Source organism: Manis pentadactyla, chromosome 10 (genome assembly GCF_030020395.1).
Source record: "Manis pentadactyla isolate mManPen7 chromosome 10, mManPen7.hap1, whole genome shotgun sequence".
NCBI lineage: Eukaryota > Metazoa > Chordata > Mammalia > Pholidota > Manidae > Manis > Manis pentadactyla.
In genome coordinates this window covers 38,083,231-38,102,186 of record NC_080028.1, presented here as the reverse complement: position 1 = coordinate 38,102,186, position 18,956 = coordinate 38,083,231, and the positions used below count along the sequence as shown (strand labels likewise).

The window sequence follows — 18,956 nt, the reverse complement described above, 5'->3', positions numbered from 1 at the left end:
GGGAAAAGCAAACAACAGGGAATGCCTGAACACCTCGCGCCCACTGCACAGCACTACACCGAAGGCGTTAGAGCCGGAGCTCCTCCCACCCTCTAACTACGCAGGTTACAAACCAGCAGTCACCACTAGCACAGCCTGCCTCCTAAGGAATCATGGGCCGTGAAGTCCTTTGATGGCCACACCCTCGTTTGCCGCCACGCACGTGAGAACTACGCCTTCCAGGATGCCGTAGAGAGGCCTCCTCCAAGGCCGACCTCTACCCCGCCCTTCTTGTGCATAGCCTCCTGGGATGTGTAGTCCCAGTTTGAGCGGGCTCGCCTACAGAAGACAGCGGTGGAACCACAAAACCCAGAAGGCTCCGCGCCTCCTTTTCTCCCTCCCCTCCCGCAGTCGGAATGCTGTTTTTGTTGTTGGTGAAAGGTGAGGGAACAGCTGATCCGTGTGTGGGGTAAGAAACTTGGCCTAATTTGGGGGCGATCTACGGGGGTCACTCCACTTTCCAGTCTGTGAAAGAATAGTCTCCAAGGGAAATGGAGAAGGCTGGGGGGATGCAGGAGCGTTTGGGTTTTAACACTTTCCGTACTGGAGAAACCACCCCTACTGTTTTGGCAGTTCTTGGTCTCAAGGGGCCCCTGTTCTCACCCTCCCCTCAGGCCTTTTCTTCTAAAGCTTGATACGGTTAGGGGAGTTAGGAGTAGGCTGAAATCTTTACTCATTCTCTCCCAGTCAAGACTTGACCCCCACAAACCTTCTCTTCCCTTACCGGCCTGCACCCCCGCCCCAATCCAAAGGCCTTTACTACGCTGAATCCCTGAGGAAAAAACCTTCAAACCTGTAGAATGTCAAGGAACTCTAGAGCCCTGTAGAATGGAGTGGGGGCCCCCCACACCCATGCGAACACCTGAATCTGGCCACATGCATACACATACACTTTAAAGCCTGGGAATGTTTCCAGCTGTTAGGGATTTTATTTGTGAGGAGAATTTGAGGTTCCCCAGGATTAGATCACCGGGGAAAATTCACACTTACACACACACACTTTATAAAGCCAGAAGAATTGTATCTGGAGAAAACATGGACTAGTTTTAACTAGGGATTTTTCAGAGGGTAAAAAATCCCAAGAATCCTCTTGTTCTCAATTCAGCCTCTGTTTTGGATGGAGAGGTTGCTTCTTTTTGTAGAGCTGGACCACTTTTCCTTTTCTAGTGCATTTCTGTCTTTAAAGTTCCTACTCCCCTCAACTTCACCCTGCTGTGGTTTTGTGATATTTGGGGATGTGCACATGACTAGTGGCCATGGTTGATTAGACTCTGTCAGCTGCTGCTGACAGAGGATGAAGATTAGTGGGCTGGAGAGGGAGAGCTGACTAGGGCCATCTCAGAGCCCTGGGCAGAGGAGTTCTTTTGTTGTTATCTTTCCTCACCCCACCCCCATATTTTCCAGTTAACTCTTCCCACCTAACTTGGAACACTTCTTCCTCTCAATCCCATCCTATCGTGGACCTCCAACCAGCAATCCAAGCAATTGGAAGAATTCAGGCCCTTAGAATTGAGGCTAAGGAGAGCAGAGAGAAAAGGAAGGGAAATACTAGAGCTGGGTTAACATACAGTCAAACCAGTAGGTTTCTAGTCCTGCTTCTGACAAGACCTGCAGAGAAGAATGTTAGGTTCTTTTTTGAACTCTCTCTCTCTTTTGAGATACTATTATTATGTACATTATATATATATATATATATAATGTACATTTCCCCTTCTCAGTGCCCCTTACTTCCCACCTTTCAGTCTGTCTTCTGCCCAGAGGTGGAGCTTTCCTGGCTCCAGGCACCCACATTCCATCTCCCCACATCACCATGTTCCTGCTGAGTGTTTCACTCCACCCTTGAAGCAGCCGCCTCCAGAATTCTTGACTTCCTGGAGTAATGAAGTTGAGGGACAGAACCTGACTTTCTTTAAACCCTCCCTTTCCCTTTGTCTCTTGTATGTTAGTGGGAGCTTTTTTTTTTTTTCTCAATTATGGGAGTAGATGGCTCACAGAGGGGAGAGAACTGAGATCCCAGAGGCCTGAGGATTGGGCTGTTGATATCCACAGCTATATTCCAGTCCTAAAGACTCAGTCATTACTTTCAGAGATTAGTTGCTGTTTTCAAGTGTCATAAGTCATTCCAGCTAGAGTGTGTATAGCTGGAGTGGGCAAAGTGACCTGCTCAGAATGAGGGAGCCCCATACCTCAGTTGGATTTTGAATTCAAGAGCCAGAAGATGTTGGGGGTGGGATGGGGAGATGGAAGCTAAGGAATTTGGAATGCTCAAGGACTTCAAGAGGTGGAGAAGGAGAGACTGAGGGGGTCAGGCCCTGCAATACTGAGGACTGAAATACTGTGAAAAGCGAGCTGAAATTAGAGAAATCTTAACTCTAAGAAGAGTCTGTGACTCAGAGACGGTACAGTAGGAGGTAGGATAGGGACTGATTCAAAGGCCAGACCTATATCCTGGAGACTAAGAATGATACTTCTAAAGGGTCCTATATCCAGGTATGGTTACAGGGACTGGAAACCAGATATGCCTTCACCTCCAGGTATAATGACCAGGGGCTCTGGGTGGATGAGGATGGAGTTTGAGGGTGGGGAGAGATGGAATGGAAAGATTTTAGGATATTAACCCTTTGTTTCATAGAAGGACAGATATCTCAAGGGAAGGATGGAAGAATCACCACTAAGCCGGGCACCGTCCCGGGGTGGAGTCAACTTTCTGAATGTAGCCCGGACCTACATCCCTAACACCAAGGTGGAATGTCACTACACCCTTCCTCCAGGCACTGTGCCCAGTGCCAGCGATTGGATTGGCATCTTCAAGGTATCCTTGGAACCCCTTTTGGCTCAGAATTATGGATCATTAGTTGTTTGGAATAAGGGGAATGACTTGGTTCTTGGATTTTCAACATCATGTTGATAGAGAAAGAGAAAGATGTCACAGATGACAGAGGTCATCTGTGTAAGAAAAGCTCATCTCTCATCCTAGCCCTGCTCTCTCCTGATGTATTAGTGTCCCTGCACTTTCCTTGTCTCTCCTCATTCTTGTCACTGTAACACCATCCCATCCCCCGATGAATCCCTCTGCCCTTTTCACCGTCCACAGCTGGTAGTCACATCACCATACATCTTCCACTGTGGCCTCACAGGTGGAGGCTGCCTGTGTCCGGGATTACCACACATTTGTGTGGTCTTCAGTGCCTGAAAGTGCAGCTGGTGGTTCCCCAGTCCACTCCAGTGTCCAGTTCCAAGGTACAAGGGAAGATGGAAAACTGGGAGGGAGGAGCCAAGAGGGGAGAGATTTGGAAGAAAATAGTGGGCTCAGAAACCTAAAAGTTAGGCACACAAGACAAGGAAAAATAAGTGCAAATGAATAAATATATCCAACAGGACTCAGCAGACATAGAATTGTGATTATCAAAGAATCAGGGACTTTGAAGGCCGCTAATCCCACCTCCTACGAAAAAAAGAAGAGGTCCTCTTGTAGAACTGGGGTCAGGGAGGAGGCAGATGCATTATATGTTGAGAAGAAGGTGATCATTAGATTCTGAAAGACCTGAGTTCAAATCTCAGCTCTAATACAAGTTGTTTGACCTTGGGCAAATTGCTTAACCTCTCTGTGTCTGTTAACAGTAAAAGGGGAGGCCTGCCTTACAGGGACAATATGAGGATTTAAAATGATACATGCCTGATACATGGTGGACTCTCAATAAATGGTAACTAGCATTAATTAATATTATAGAGGAAGGTAGGTATGGGAAACAGAGGAAGGAAAAAGCTAGGCAGAAAAGAGGGAGAAGAGTATCCCACAAAACAGAACTAGCCTGTGGGAAGTAGGAAGTTGAGAAAACAATATATGGAACAGGGAGCAAGGGTCTTGGGTCAAGTATAGTGGATGATGAGGGAAGGGGAAGGGGGACCTGCTGAGCACTTGAGGGTCCGGGATCATATTGGGGTCTGGGGTCCATTGTTCTACCCATAGCCAGCTACCTGCCCAAACCGGGAGCCCAGCTCTACCAGTTCCGGTATGTGAACCGCCAGGGCCGGGTATGTGGGCAGAGCTCCCCTTTCCAGTTCCGAGAGCCAAGGCCCATGGATGAACTGGTGACCCTGGAGGAGACTGACAGTGGCTCAGACATCCTGCTGGTTGTCCCCAAGGCAACTGTGCTACAGGTGAGAACAGAGCAGTAGAGCTGCTTCTGGGCAAGGGAGTGGGGGAAAATATTGCTAGGGCCCTTCCTGCTTCACCCACCCTGGGCTGTGGGCTCAGCTGAAGGCCCCAGTGGGAGTTATAGAGTCTCACCTTCAAGAAGGTCTCAATCTAACATAGACACAAGCATGTAGGGCAGGAAAGCAAGCCACCCACAAGCCAATGTCACTCAAGATTTCATAAGAACTTTCTGAGCCTGCTTTCTCTGGGTGCTGCATCCTGCCCTAAGCCAAAGGAAGATCCAAAGGGTGGAGGGGGGCCACAGGGAAGGAATGTTCAGAGGAGGGGATGATAAAACCCATACCTATGAAGGTGAGGAGTGAGAGCAGAATGGCAGGGCCCCAGATCTGCGTCATCCAATACTGGAGGCGCTACCCACATGTACCCTTGAAATGTGGCTGGTCCAAATTAAGTTGGACTATATGAATAAGATACTGGATTTTGAAGATTTAGTATAAAAAAAAGTAAAAGATCTCATTTTTCTTATATTGATTACATGTTGAAGTGACAATATTTTAGATAGACCAGATTAGATAAAATATTGTTAAAGTTAATTTCACCTGTTTCTTACTGCTTTTTTTTAGGAATCTCTCAGAAAATTTGAAATCATATATGTAGCTTGTATTATTTTTCTATTGAACCAAATAGACCCAATAGAGAATTAGAGACTGGAGGCAGATATTAGCAAAGAAGGTGGGGAGGAAGTACCCTCCCCAGACAAGAGGACAGCCCTGAGGAAGGCTCAAATGAGAATGAGTAGCTTGTCTATGACTTGGACAAACTCCTACCTCTAGAACCCTCTAAATACATGGGACCAACAGGAAGAAGGTGTTTGCATCTTTTAAGTCAGAGATGTGTGAGCTCCGACCCTGTGTTCTGTGTTTACATTCATTATTTTCATTACAGTTGACCTTACAACAACCCAGGCTAAAGGATTACTTTACAGATGAGGACATAGACTCAGGGAATTAAGTAACTTGTTCAAAGTCGCATAGCTAGTGAAAATTGCATTGGAGATTTAAGTCCACCTCTGTCTGACTCCAGAACAGATAGGGTAAAATTAGAGGAGTCATCTCTTCTGTCTGTATGGATTGAGAAAGACTTCTGCCAGACAAGGGGTTTCTGCAGATGCTGAGCAAAGGAGGGGCCAGGCCTCAGGTGGGAAATTGTGAGAGGGGGTGGGCAGTGAAGAGGGCTGGGAGCTGGTGTGGGTGATGGGTAGTGGGCAGGATTCAGTAGCACACCAAGGCTCCGCTTACTCTCCTCTTTATAACTTGTACTGATGTCACTTCCCAATCCTGAATTGCATCTGCAGAGTGATGGGGACAGGACCTTAGAATGGGCACTTCACAAACACACCCTGTTTCTCATCCTGTCCCCTGTAGAACCAGCTGGATGAGAGCCAGCAAGAGAGGAATGACCTGATGCAGCTGAAGCTGCAGCTGGAGGGGCGGGTGACGGAGCTGAGAAGCCGAGTACAGGAGCTGGAGACGGCTCTGGCTAGCGCCCGGCAGGAGCATGCAGAGCTGATGGAGCAGTACAAGGTAGGAGTTGGGCCAGGTGGGGGACAAGGTAAAGGGGAGACATTGGTCGGCTTTAAAGGTGGTTCAAGCATCAAAGAAACAAGCTTAAGAGATAACAAGTGGGATTAAACCTGATCTGATAAGAAACATCTGAAATTTATAATGAGGCTCAGTCCTTCGAACATGGGAATGCTGAGGTGGACGGTGGTGGCTATATTCACCAGTGAGGGATTGTCCTCTTGCAATTTTCGAGGAAGGTGATGGGGTGTGTGTGTGGTCGGTGGAAGGGTCAAACTGGTATACTCCTCCTAGGCCTTTGTCCCGCTCTTCAGAAATAAGTCTCAACCTTTCTTCTTCTGGGGGAACCTGAATTCCAGGGGCTTTCCCGATCCCACGGAGAGCTCACAGAAGAGAGGGACATCCTGAGCCAGCAGCAGGGAGACCATGTGGCACGCATCCTGGAGCTGGAAAACGACATCCAGACCATCAGCGAGAAGGTGCTGACAAAGGAGGTGGAGCTGGACAGGTAAGGGGACCTTCTCTACCCCCACTACTTTCCTTCATTGCCTGTGACCCCTAACTTCAGCCTCCCACCCCAGGCAGGCACACCTGCTCTCTGTCTCCCTTAGTTCTCTTTTCCTCCTCAATCTCACTCTAGTTAGTAGGGATATCTTTTTCTGCCTCCCTCTCTTCCACCTTTCCTAACCCTATTCTGCATTCCTCACCTTCAGAAATCATCAGTTACCATCTAGTGTGCAGCAAAAGCTAAGCAGAAGCTAGGAGTAGAGGATTTGGAAGAAGAGAATGGATAGAACAGTCAACACAAGAGAGAACAGCTTTCAGATTTTACCACAGCAAAAAATAAGAAGAGAGTCTGTCCTCGCTATTAGGAAATGTTAATAGCGGTGATCCAGGAATGTTATGGAATCTCTCCCCTGAAGAAAGGTAGAAATCATAGAATCTTAGCATTGGTATCTAAGAGGGTAGGTAAGAGAAGATTGCTACCTCAGAGGCAGCCTCCTTCAGTATCCGACTGCAGTCATGTTTGTATCTCTTGAATTGAGCCAAACTCTACCCTGCTGTAACCTTCACCCATTGGTCCTGGCTTAGACCTCTGGAGTCACATAGAATAAACTTCTTTCTTCTACAAGACAACTATTATTTTCTACCAAAGAGCACAAATACCACGTCCCCTGCCTGTCCTTCCAGTTTTCCCCAGCAGAAACACTGGTTCTGTCATTTGATGAGCAAATGCCATAATTAGGTCTCTTTCATTCAGTACTGGTAGATTTGATATTTTTTTAAAACTCTGTAAAGGAAAGAGGCATTCTGTCCAATGCCCAGAGTAAAAAGTAAGTTGATTCCTGAGGCTTCTTCAGTCCAGGGTATGTTTGTCTTACCCTAGGGAAAACCATGGCGTGCAAAGCCTAAAACATTTACTGTTAGACCCATTACAGAAAAAGCCTGCCAACTTCTGACCTAGATCAAAAGTTTATACTCAATAATGAATACCCAGTGTCTAGAAGAGACTCAATTTTGGTCTCTTGATTGAATGAAAACAACCAGGAAGCCATCTACAGAACATTCCTTACAGTGATAACATAAAGAGAAAAGAAAATCTTTATTTCTAAATGTGCTCTAGAACCAGGAATCTTGGGTACTTGGGACTTAGAACAGGATCATCTTAGTTTGGGGATATGAGCATCCCAGAGAAAAGTGGAGGTCTGGGCCTAGAGGGGCACCTGAGGGAGAGGTCCAAACAGAAGTCCAAGTCTATTCCTTCTCTGGTGACCAGTTGGGTGTCTGACATTCCGTCCCCCCACTCAGGGTTAGAGACGCAGTGAAAGCCTTGTCTCGGGAACAAGAGAAGCTCCTTGGGCAATTGAAGGAAGTGCATGCAGACAAGGAGCAAAGCGAGGTAAGGGCTCAGAGTTGGTTTGCTTTCTCACTTGTTCATTGAGGCTTTGTTGAATCCCTCCTGAGTGCTTGGGCACCAAAGGGATAAAAATGTAAGGAGAACATGGTGTGTACTTCCCAGAGAACATAAATTGTATACCCAAATTAGGATTAGTCAAAGTAGAAGTGTCACCAGAGAAGTATAATAAAGTGTTATGATGTTCCGCAGATGGACACTAGAAAGGGCTTTGAAAATTAGCCTAGTGTTTTCAAATTTCTTTAGTGGCCACCCTACCCACCCTCCAGTGTAGTTTTACATGTTATATGAAACCTCACTGAATAAATAAAAGCAGTATTTTATTACTATGATATTTTTATAAATTCAGGTGTACACATTTACTTATAAGGTAATGAAAGCAATTAGGTAAATTTCATGGACACCAAACTTTGAAATTGGAGGTTATGGATGACTGCCCTGTCAGCTTCAGCAGCTAATGTATTTCTTTATTTTATTTTGGTTGTACAATATTGAGCACACCTTGATAATAAGTTCTAAACTGTCCACCTAGCAATCTCAGTTTGCTCTTCAATTCAATAGAAAATACAATAGGAACTTTCTTCTGAAGTTTGCACAAAAATCAGTTAACATGGAATTACATGTCAGTGGATTGGTGGTCTCTCATATGTTAATTTGTAAGGTTGTGCATTTTTTTTTACATAATTTTTATAATTTAGAAGTTCAAATATTTGCACAACCTCTAAATGCCTTCCTCAAAACCCTCAGCTTCTGTGGAAGATTGTTTGAGAACCATTTGCTTGACTCTGAAGAACAGGTAGAGTTTAAGTAGACAGAATTGAAAGGGGGGCCATTCCAGGAACAGAGAAAGACATGAGTAAAGGCTTAGAGTCCAGAACACTCAGGGCAGTTGAACGTGTGGGTAAAGAGTTTGAGAAAAGGCCTGGGTCAGATTGTAGAAGATCTTGAGTTTAATCTTTGTTCTGTAAGCAATGAGAGATGTTGATGATTTTCAAGTAACATTCACTTAAAGGACTCTATTTAAAGATTAATCTGATTGTCTTGTGGAAAATGAACTAGTATGAGATTACCCAGTAGTCCAAGCCATAAATGACGAGAGCCTGAGTTAATGTGGTTGTGGTGATAGTAGAAAAGAGAAAATGGCAGTGAACAAGTTGGAGAATGGAGGAGCAGAGAACAGACAAGCACAGTGCCAGTGTATCCAGTCTGAGTGCCTTGGAAAATAGTTTATACCATGGACAGAAGTAAGAGTGGAAAAGACTGGGGGGAGTGGGAAGTAGAGTATGCTGAGGTTGAGGGGCCTGTAGGACATTCAGACTGTTTGATTTAAAAGGAAGAGTGGAGAAGCAGAAATGGGACTTGGGATTCCTAGATTCATTTAAGACCTCAAGCTGCAACACTGGACACCCTGCTTCAGGAGCTGGAAACTGGATATTCAGGATTGAGTTCCTTTGAGCTGAGAATGCAAGAAGGCTAGCAAGAGCTGGATGCTTGAGTTTGTGTCAAATCTGAGAAGTGGAACCTTGACCTCTCGTCATAGTGACTCACCTCTCTAGCCACCCCAAATATATATAGCCCTTTACCTACTCTCCACCTCCTTCAGGCTGAGCTCCAAAGTGCACAACAGGAGAACTATCGCTTGAATTTGGAGTTGCAGGAGGCCAAGGGCCGCCAGGAGGAGCAGGTTGCTCAGGCCCAGCAACTGAAGGACAAGGTGGCCCAGATGAAGGACACTCTAGGCCAGGCCCAGCAGCGGGTGGTGAGTGAAGCCCCTAGGCAACAGGAAGTAGAAAGTTCCAAGGGCTGGTTGTAGAAAAGTCTGGGAGAAAGACATGGATGAAGACTAAACAACACAATCCTGAATTCTAATGTGAAGAGGGGAAGAGGGAGCCTAGTTTGGGTTCACAAATGACTCAGTGGGAGCCCTGATTTCCATCTCCTTTCTTCTGAGGCTGAGCTGGAGCCCCTGAAGGAGCAACTTCGAGAGGCCCAGGAGCTTGCAGCCTCCAGCCGGCAGAAAGCCGCCCTTCTCGGGGAGGAGCTGGCCAGCACAGCGGCAGCCAGAGACCGCACCATAGCCGAGCTTCACCGCGGCCGCCTGGAAGTAGCTGGAGTCAATGGCAGGCTGGCCGAGCTCAGTCTGCACTTGAAAGAGGAAAAGAGCCAGTGGAACAAGGAGCGGGCAGGGCTGCTGCAGAACGTGGAGGTAGAGGGATGAGGGGACCTGGAAGGTTCATGGCCACTGCCCCGCTTCCGTGAGGTCAGATCGCCTGGGGAAAGAGAAAGGAGGGTGAGAAGCTTGGAGGGCTGAGGGGCGGGGAGGCGCTGTGAGGGAAGTATGGTTCACTGTCCGGTGTGACCCAGCCCTAAGCAGGGTGTCCCAGTCCTGATCTTCACAGCACCTTCCTTGGTTATCGTCTTGATTCAAAAACATTTTCTGTCCTAGGCACCAGGCCTGCCCATAATGCCCATTCCTGATCAGCAAGGCGCCTTGCTGTCATGTCCTTCCTTCTTTCAGGGAGGTACAGGGAATAAGGAAGGCAAGAAGAGGAAGTGGCTCCCAAAATAGTTAAATAAGGAAGGACACAGGGAGGGGTGGTGCTGTTGTCTGTGGCATGTCTTTTCTTTCACCTTTGCCCTCCCATTTTCCTTTTGGCCATCTCCCAGGCTGAGAAGGACAAGATCCTGAAGCTGAGTGCAGAGATACTTCGACTGGAAAAGGCAGTTCAGGAGGAGAGGACCCAGAATCAAGTGTTCAAGACTGAACTGGCCCGGGAAAAGGATTCTAGCATGGTGAGGGGCCCAGCCACCCATGAGCCCTGGTCCAGTGGCCTGAGGCATTAGTGCCCCTCCTCTCTGTCTTGGATGTGGGCTCAGAAGTGCTAGGTGCTCACTTATATGTTGGGTGGTAACTCACTTGCATACCTCCCAGCCCTCATTCATTTAAAACAATGATGCAGTGTCCCTTTCTGCTCTCAGGTCACTCGTTCTGGGCCTCATAGGGATGACTTAGGAGAATTACAGTGTCTCTGCTATGACCAAGGCCTCTGTACCCCAGCCCAGAGGCAGTCCTCCAGGTCCACACTCCAGGAACAGAGACTAGGACTCAGGCAACTGAGTCTCCCATGGCTAAGACAAGGGACTCATGCAAGAGTGTTGAGACCTCCCCTGTCGAGAAATGAAGGCGTGAAGAGACATGGCTCTAGATGGTGGAGTCCAGGTCCCAGAGCCCAGGTTCTTGGAGATTCCAGAGTCCACATGGCGCTTTTCCCTCAGGTGCAGTTGTCAGAAAGTAAGCGGGAGCTGACAGAGCTTCGGTCAGCCCTGCGTGTGCTCCAGAAGGAAAAGGAGCAGTTGCAGGAGGAGAAGCAGGTGAGAAGACATAACTCAGGCCCCTGGGAGCCAGAGTTGAGGACTTGAGGGCTAGAAACTTTGTATCATCTTATCATCTCTTGGCTTAGAAACTGGTATTTCTAAGAAGGCCCTGAGGCCAAAACTGGGGCCTTGGCTCCTCTTTTTAGCTGATGTGACAGGACTGGGAGGATTGCAGGGGGAAGGGCAGGATGTAAGAGATGAAGGAAGGACAGCCCCTGGGTGGTTGCGGTGAGGATCCACCTTGAGCTGCCCACCTTTTGATGAAGGCATCTACTCCTGAGGAGCTCAGAGTTCATCTTGGATGTAAGGGAAGGCTCTTCAGGGTGCAAGGTTGGCATCTTCCCAGCCTCTCACACCTCTTTCCTCCCCAATTCCAGGAACTGCTAGAGTACATGAGGAAGCTGGAGGCCCGCCTGGAGAAGGTGGCAGATGAGAAGTGGAATGAGGATGCTGCCACAGAGGATGAGGAGGCCGCTGCAGGGCTGAGTCTGTACACCCCCTATGTGACCCCTCTTCCCCACTCCACCTCCTCCTATTGGGAAAGCTCCATGAGACTCCTCTGGGAGCTGCCTCTGCCTTTTGTATGTTACCTTTTCCTTCCCAGACACTGGCCCTGGTCTAGTTTAACTGAATCCCTCATCCAGAGGAGACAAAGCTGATCCAGCCCTCTAACAAGGCATCCTTCTTTGCTGCCCACCCTCTTCCCTGCAGGCTGCCCCAGGGCTCTGACAGACTCGGAGGATGAGTCCCCAGAAGACATGAGACTTCCGCCCTATGGCCTGTGTGAGCGTGCAGACCTCAGCTCCTCTCCTGCTGGGCCTGGAGAGGCTCCTTCCCTCGTTGTCATTAGCCAGCCAGCTCCCATTGCTCCCCACCTCTCAGGACCAGCTGAGGATAGTAGCTCCGACTCGGTGAGCAGTGAGGGGAGAGGAGCAGGGGTGGGGGGGTGCAGGGGGCCTTCTCAAGTGGCCCAGCCTCCAGTGGGAAGCCTTCACCATACAGGGCTCTCTTTTCATTTTGGAGGAATGGGAGCAGGCACAGCCTCTCTTCAAAGCCACCCAATGGCTACCACCCCAAAGCCCAGTCTGACCCAAAAGGCCCCCTGCTATTAGCCCCTTGACCCCACACTCATTCTCATCGTAGCCACTAGCTCCCACCCAAACACCTCTCCTGCCTGACTACAGCCCTCTGTTCACTGTCCAGGCCTATTCTGCTCTTCCCTTACCTGTCCCAGTGTGCTGCTCCCCCATCTGCCACCCCAAAACACAACCCTATCTCTCTGCTGCCCAGGAGGCTGAAGATGAGAAGTCAGTCCTGATGGCAGCTGTGCGGAGTGGGGGTGAGGAGGCCAACCTGCTGCTTCCTGAGCTGGGCAGTGCCTTCTATGACATGGCCAGGTGAGTGCAAAAACGGGGAAGACAGGAGGGAAATGGGGGGTTGCCAGTGGAAAGGATTCCAGGTGAACAGTCCCCATACCCTTCCCCACCCTCCCTGTTGGCCCCAGCCAAGAAAAGGAGACAAATGCAGTTGACAGAAAATCACCCACCACTCCAAATCTCGGGTGCCTTCAGATAATCCCTCCTTATGTCCTATCAATGCACATGTGTGCTTAGAGGCCCTGCCTTTAACTGGCTTCCGTGTTGTTCTAGCACCATCTTCCTTGAAGCCAAAATCACCCTGCATCCCCTCTCTCCTGCCCCCTAGGTTCCATCTGGGGAGGGAGGTGACCAGGGCCCCCAGGGACTGAAACAGAGCGAACACTGGGATCCAGCATCTATCTGGGCATCCCTGAGATGCTGTCCCTCTTCCCTGACTTCCCTGGGGAACCTTTGGGTAGTGAAGCTGCAGAAGTGGGGGATTCGGGTTATCAGATTGCCCCCTCTGCCTTCCCTTTTCTTCTGCAGGTCGGGAGGGGAAGGCAATAGGAAGAGAGATCTTATCATCTGGCCCCAGTTTTGCCTTGCCTGATGTGAGATAGGCTCGGGCAAGGAGGGGGTTATGCTGTCATCCTTCTCAGCTGGAGCAGGAAGATGAAGGACGATGTCAGACTCATTTTCAGCCTCATTAGGCAGCAGACGGAGATGGAGGGAGGAGAGCAGGAAGTTGGGGGATGGGCTCTGCACTACAGCGGCCAGCAGGGTCTAAAGAAGAGAGGGCCCCGTTAGCCAGGAAACTAAGGCTCCAGTATTGTGGAGAGAAAGATGCTGTGGGAGAGGCAGGAGAGAGAACCCACAGGGAGCTGCACGAAGAACAGGGTAGTCTGGAAGCCCAAATATGGGACTCTCTCCCCAGGGTCCACAAGTCAAGAAGGCAACAGAGCACGCTGACCCCCTCCTTTCCCCTCTGTCTCTCTTTAGTGGCTTTGCAGTGGGTTCCTTGTCAGAAGCCAGCACTGGGGGCCCTGCCACGCCCCCATGGAAAGAGTGCCCTATTTGTAAGGAGCGTTTCCCAGCTGAGAGTGATAAGGATGCCCTGGAGGACCACATGGATGGACACTTCTTTTTCAGCACCCAGGACCCCTTCACCTTTGAATGACCTCGCCCTCCCCGGTATGTGCACAGAGACATACTTCCACACATACACACACTCGTGCACAGACATACACTTGGGTCTCATGCCTCTTTTCCAACACTGGGGCACCTTCATCCTAAGCTCTCCAACTTGATCCTCTCCTGCCTGGCTCTTTTGTCCAGACAGGAGTCCTTCTAAGAAGCAGTGGCTGAATTTACCCCTCGAAAGCGGTTTTGGAGGAACCAGGATGGAGGAGGCCTTCCCCAGGGGGAAAGGATCACCCCGTCCTAACACTGGTTACTTTTGACACACCAGCCACAGCACCACCACCATCACGTGCTCACGCTCACACACACACTCTGATGCCCCAAAGCCAGTTCCTGGGGCGCCCCACCCTCTCTTATTTGGGGTCTTTGTTTGTTCACCTGAATTGCCTCTGGAGCCTGCATTGAAGCAGCAGCATGGACATCATGATCTCTTTGGGTCCCTTTCAGTTCTGAGCTTCCTTTTACTGTCCCCATCCATTGCCTTCCACACTTCACCCCAGCCTTTTCCATACCAGTAGATAAAAGTTTGGAGGTTTCTTTTGTATTTTTGAGGTTTTCTGTACTCTTAATCTCATGCCCCTTCCTGCCAAAACCCCACCCCCAGTGTCCTCACATGGAAAGAAAGAATGCATTTGTGCCTTCTGTGAGGGTTGGGGGAAACAGATGCCCCCTGGTGTCCCCAGTTTCCAGCCCTCCCTCCCTCTTCAGGTTCCCCTATAGCAATAAGAGTTTTCCCCTGATATCCCTCCCTGCTACCTGTAGTTTGGACAGATATATTTATATGATATGTATAACTATTCTAATAAAATGTGTTCTTATCATAAGGTGTAACTAGAGCAAAGAAGGTCCAGACATCTTGCTCTTAGGCCTTGGTGGTGAGGAGAGGAAAGAAGGGAATTCCTCCTCATGGGGAAGGACACGGGGCAGTATTTTCCCATGTGCCTCCTAGTGTGCTGGCCACCAGTGGGAAGAAGGGGAGGGGAGAGACCTTTGACTCAGGTGGGGGATTCTGGTGTGGGGAATACTACAGTGGGTGAGGGGGCAAACTGGTGGGTCTTTGTGGGCTCTGTTCTGGGTTTTAGTCCTAAGGTGGGACCCAGGGGACTAGGCCAAGGTACATGTCTTGGAAGGTGAGGGAGATTTCACTACTCAGACCCTCACCCCCATAGCAAGCATCACGGTACCTTGGGCCAAAGGCTAGGCATTACTCCTATCAGAGTGCACACCTTTGAGTATCCACTTAGTAAAAATGCCCTAAACTCCGTCCATCTAAAGATTAATATTCCTTCCATCCCTGCTTTCCTCTTTCTTGTTGCCATCCTCACACACCTACGTGCACACACTGATTCTACAGCCACAAAAACACATTCATCCAATCTAACCAGCTTCTCAGGCTACACACATACACACACAGTATCGTAAAGCATTTATTAAGAGCCTGCATGCTCAGCAAGACTCAGCACTGCCCAGCACAAGCCATGTCTTACAGCCCCCTTGTTCTCCATCCCAATAGCTCCCTTATCAGCCACACTTCACTCCCTTCAGGGCTTCTGAGTGGCCCACCCACACCATTCCCCCTCTCCATCCACCTGAAACCCTGTCCACCCCGCTACTGGCCCCACCTGGATGACATCTTACATCCTTCCTTCTTCCCTCACATAGCTGTCTCCTAGCAACCCCATCTCCTTCCCTGAATCACTTCCAAGGAAATTAGAGATAATGGATCTCTGCTCTCTCCATCTCAACTCTTCTTTATTGATCCTCCTTTAATGAAAGTTAATTATAACAATGATTTAATTAATAGAATCCCTCTCTTCCTTTATTGCTTCCCGTATTAAGACTATTAATAAATACGAGCTGGGCTGACAGAGGCATCCATCACCCGCCTGGGATTCCCCCCATCCCTCCTTTCCCCCTCCTCCTTGCCTCCTCCCTCTCTTGGCCTATAAACTTGCCGGGGTAGTGGGGGTTAATCAGAGAGGAATTATGAGCCAACATCCCCAGCAGGAGGTGCATTTAATGAAATCACTTGTGATTTATGTCTGGGGGAGGTTGGAGAGGGAAGAATCTGGAACCCAGACATCCTGGCTTCCAGAAGGGTGGCGCCTAGTTCAAAAGGAAAGGAAGGGAGACAGAAACAGGGACCCAGAGCCCCTGGTCTCACCGCACAGCCCCTGCCAAGCCACACCCACCCCAGGAGCTACATGTGTAGCTGCACAAGGCCACTGACAGGCTGCCGGACGACAAGTTCATCTGAGGACTGCAGCAGAGCTTGTGTTCTTGGCTACCTCCAAACTCTGTGTGGTCATTGTCATCTCCCTTTCTCTCCAGCCCAGTTCTGCTTAACCTTCCCAAATCTGCCACATCCCTCCTCCATGAAGCCCCCCAGTCCCTCGTCAGACCCCTCCACCCAGAGAAAAGCTGCCCCTTTCTCTGCCCTTTGTATGTCTTCTTGTGTGCAGTCTGTGCCTTCAGACTGGGAAATCCCCAGAAGTTTAGAGCCATTTCTCTTCCCTCCTACTCATAATTTGCCTACCCCAGGATCCAGTGCATGGCCCCTGACAAGGGGAAGGCAGGAAGGGAAGGCACCTGGGTTACAATTGGAGTTCTTTCCCCTACTCCCTGTCTGGTATTTGGCAACTCAGCCTTTCTTCTTGTTTCCCTTCTGTAATGGATCATGTCTCCCCTGCTTCCCAGCATCTGTGCAGAAACTCATGGACCTGAATGGGCTCGAGACCCTACTGGGAAAGGAAAAGTAAGACCAAGTGGTAGCAAATAGGAACTCGGGTATCAGTATTGGGTGGGAGACAAATGAATCCACACATCACTCCCCACTTACAGAACCTCATTGGTTGCCTGCTACCTACAAGAAAATGAGGTGTGGATCATTCAGTATACTGGTAAAGATCTTCACCATCTGCTCTCAGCTTGCTTTTCCATTTCCCATTCTACCGTAAGAAACCCTGGACTCCAGTTTTGCAGAACTACTCCACAGAAAGAGGCACTACTTTTGCATGCCATTGAGCACAGGTTTTCCCCTCACCTTAAAGGACACCTCCTCCATGAAGCCTTACTTGACTTCTTTCAGTTATCCTCTGAGATACCATAGACAGCACTTTGTAAAAACACACCACATCATGTTAAGTTTTTCTTTTCTCCAGACTATAAGCAGCTTCAAGGTAGGTTCTGTGTTTGTACTTCTCATATTCCTAAAGTCCAGTACTGGCTCCATATTTTTATATTATTTTTAATATTTTGTACATACAAAAAGAATATTTGTGTCTACACATAAGGGATAAATATGAAGTAAACATCATTGGACTTACTACCTAGCTTAAAAAAAAACATTACCAATACCGTTGAAGTACCCTGTGTGTCCTGAAAGAACAAAATATGATGTCAGTTGGGACAGAGACATTTCATGCATAAATTCAAATAACTTTATGGAGTGCTCTTTATAGGTCAAGTGCTGGAAATACAGATGGAACAGTCAAAAACCCTGCCCTCAAAGAGCTCATAGTCAAATCAGCACATATAAAAAACCAAGATAAGTACTACTTTAGAGGAGGTATGCACAGCATACTATGGGACCACCGAGGAGGGGAGCTTAACCAATAATGGGGGAGACAAAGCTTCCCACAGGTGACAATGTGGAGCTGAGTCTTAATGAGTAGATGTGAGACAAGCATGTGCAGGCAGAAGGAACAAAGTGTGCAAAGACCATGCCTCACTCAGAAATCTAAACATTTGGGTAGGGCTGCTGAATGAAGAGTGTAGACAGTGTGTGAAGTGAGGCTGGAAAGATAAACTAACACATGAACTAATTTTCACTCAGTAAATATTCATTGAGTGCCCACTATGTGCCAGGTGCTGTTCTGGGCACTGGGAAACATCATCAACGAAACAGACAGGAAAGCCTGTCCTCAAGGAGATTACATTCAACTGCCAGATCATGAAAGTCAGAGAGCCCTGTTAGGAACTCATTGTATAACCTGGGCAAAAATAGTGAGCACCAATCTTAAGCAGAGACAAGAGGAAAAGAGGCAGAATTCCTGAGGATGCAGAATTAATGGAACTTGGTGATAATTAGACATGGGAGGTAACCAAGGAGACAAGTTGATCCCAGGTTTCTGGTTTCAATTGATCAGATAACCAGTGATGCCATTCACCAAATAAATAATACAAACAGAGAAATACACTGAGGGAAAATACAATTGGTGCAATAATTTTTTAAATTAATATTTTAAATTTAAAATGTGATTTGTTGAATTCCCAATTTCTTTGAGATCTTCTGAAGGAGAGAGAGATCCAGTAGGAAGTTGGATAGATTTTTAAGTCTGGAGCTTAAGAGAATTTGGAACTGGAGGTAGAGATTTAAGACCCTTGAAAGTAAAGGTGATGAGAGTGAAGAGGATCATCCAGGTCTCTTTGCAAGTAGAGTGAGAGGGTAAGAGGGTCAAGAGCAGAATCCAGGAGACAATCAACATGGAAGTATGGCAAATGCAGAGCCACAGAGGAGACTGAGAAGGATCACCAGAGAGGCAGGAAGCAACTCAGAAGAGATGAGTCAAGAAGAGAGGGCAGAGTGGCAGGTGCAGCAGAGAGGCTCGGAAATGACTCCTGGAAACTGCTGGACTAGCAGCCAGAGGTCACTGGTGGCTCAGCAAGAGGAGCTTGAGGAAAGTGCTGCAGGTGGAGGTTACTGTGCAGGTGGACTTAATCTGCAATAGATACACAGTTCTTCTGATCCTTGGGAACTGGGACTATGTCTCCAGACTCACACAAAAACAAGGACTCCTGAGTCAAGGTATAAGAAAAACCAAGGGCAGGAGCCAAGATGTTTACGTCCAACATCAAAGATCCCGATCCTCTGAGCAGCCAGGAGTAAGGCATGCTCTGAGCCTATGCTGTCCACTCTGGTAACCACCAGCCACGTGCAACTGCTGAACACCTAAACTGTGACTAGTCCAAATCCAGATGTGAGTGCAACTTGCATGACAGATTTCTAAGACTTCTTACCAAAAAATTTTTAAATAATTTTATATTAATTACATGTTGAAATAATTTATTATTAAAGTTGGTTTCACTTGGTTCATTTTACTTTTTTTTAACGTGGCTACTAGAAAAATTTTAATTACATATGTGGATGCATGGTAAATTTCTACTGCACAGCACAAGCCTAAGCCCTGCCACAGAATGGGACTCCCCAAGCCTGGACATACCTACTTCCCGTACATTCCCAATATCCCTCCTAGCAGGAAGATACATGCCTAGAATCCCCAAGACTGCATTCTAGATGTACCCTCTGCTCCTTCCTCCCAGCACCATAA

General features: G+C 48.2%; 1 protein-coding gene across 5 annotated transcripts; it reads left to right on the top strand.

The window, feature by feature from the left end:
• The first annotated feature begins 304 nt into the window (after positions 1 to 304).
• CALCOCO1 (calcium binding and coiled-coil domain 1) lies at positions 305 to 18,445 on the top strand. Of its 5 annotated transcripts, none has more exons than XM_036915302.2 (16): positions 306 to 448; positions 2,672 to 2,851; positions 3,177 to 3,279; positions 4,010 to 4,200; positions 5,623 to 5,781; positions 6,138 to 6,286; positions 7,588 to 7,678; positions 9,297 to 9,452; positions 9,645 to 9,899; positions 10,361 to 10,486; positions 10,970 to 11,065; positions 11,446 to 11,554; positions 11,780 to 11,979; positions 12,272 to 12,465; positions 13,426 to 13,617; positions 17,088 to 18,445. In XM_036915302.2, the coding sequence occupies exons 2-15, from the start codon at positions 2,696 to 2,698 to the stop codon at positions 13,601 to 13,603; spliced, it is 2,163 nt and encodes a 720-aa protein (XP_036771197.2). In that variant the 5' UTR covers positions 306 to 448; positions 2,672 to 2,695; the 3' UTR covers positions 13,604 to 13,617; positions 17,088 to 18,445. The 5 variants fall into 5 exon arrangements, with proteins under 5 accessions (XP_036771198.2, XP_036771197.2, XP_036771196.2 ...); XM_036915301.2 differs by lacking the exon at positions 17,088 to 18,445 and adding an exon at positions 13,762 to 14,448; XM_036915303.2 differs by lacking the exon at positions 17,088 to 18,445 and having other exon boundaries at positions 305 to 448; positions 10,976 to 11,065; positions 13,426 to 14,448.
• Positions 18,446 to 18,956: the final 511 nt, after the last annotated feature.

Bases quoted from the DNA above. Each gene is read 5' to 3' on its own strand.
- CALCOCO1 (XM_036915302.2), top strand. From the start codon at position 2,696: ATGGAAGAATCACCACTAAGCCGGGCACCGTCCCGGGGTGGAGTCAAC. The intron at 11,555-11,779 runs GTCTGTACACCC...TCTTCCCTGCAG, and splicing joins GGAGGCCGCTGCAGGGCTGA to GCTGCCCCAGGGCTCTGACA. The intron at 12,466-13,425 runs GTGAGTGCAAAA...GTCTCTCTTTAG, and splicing joins GCCTTCTATGACATGGCCAG to TGGCTTTGCAGTGGGTTCCT.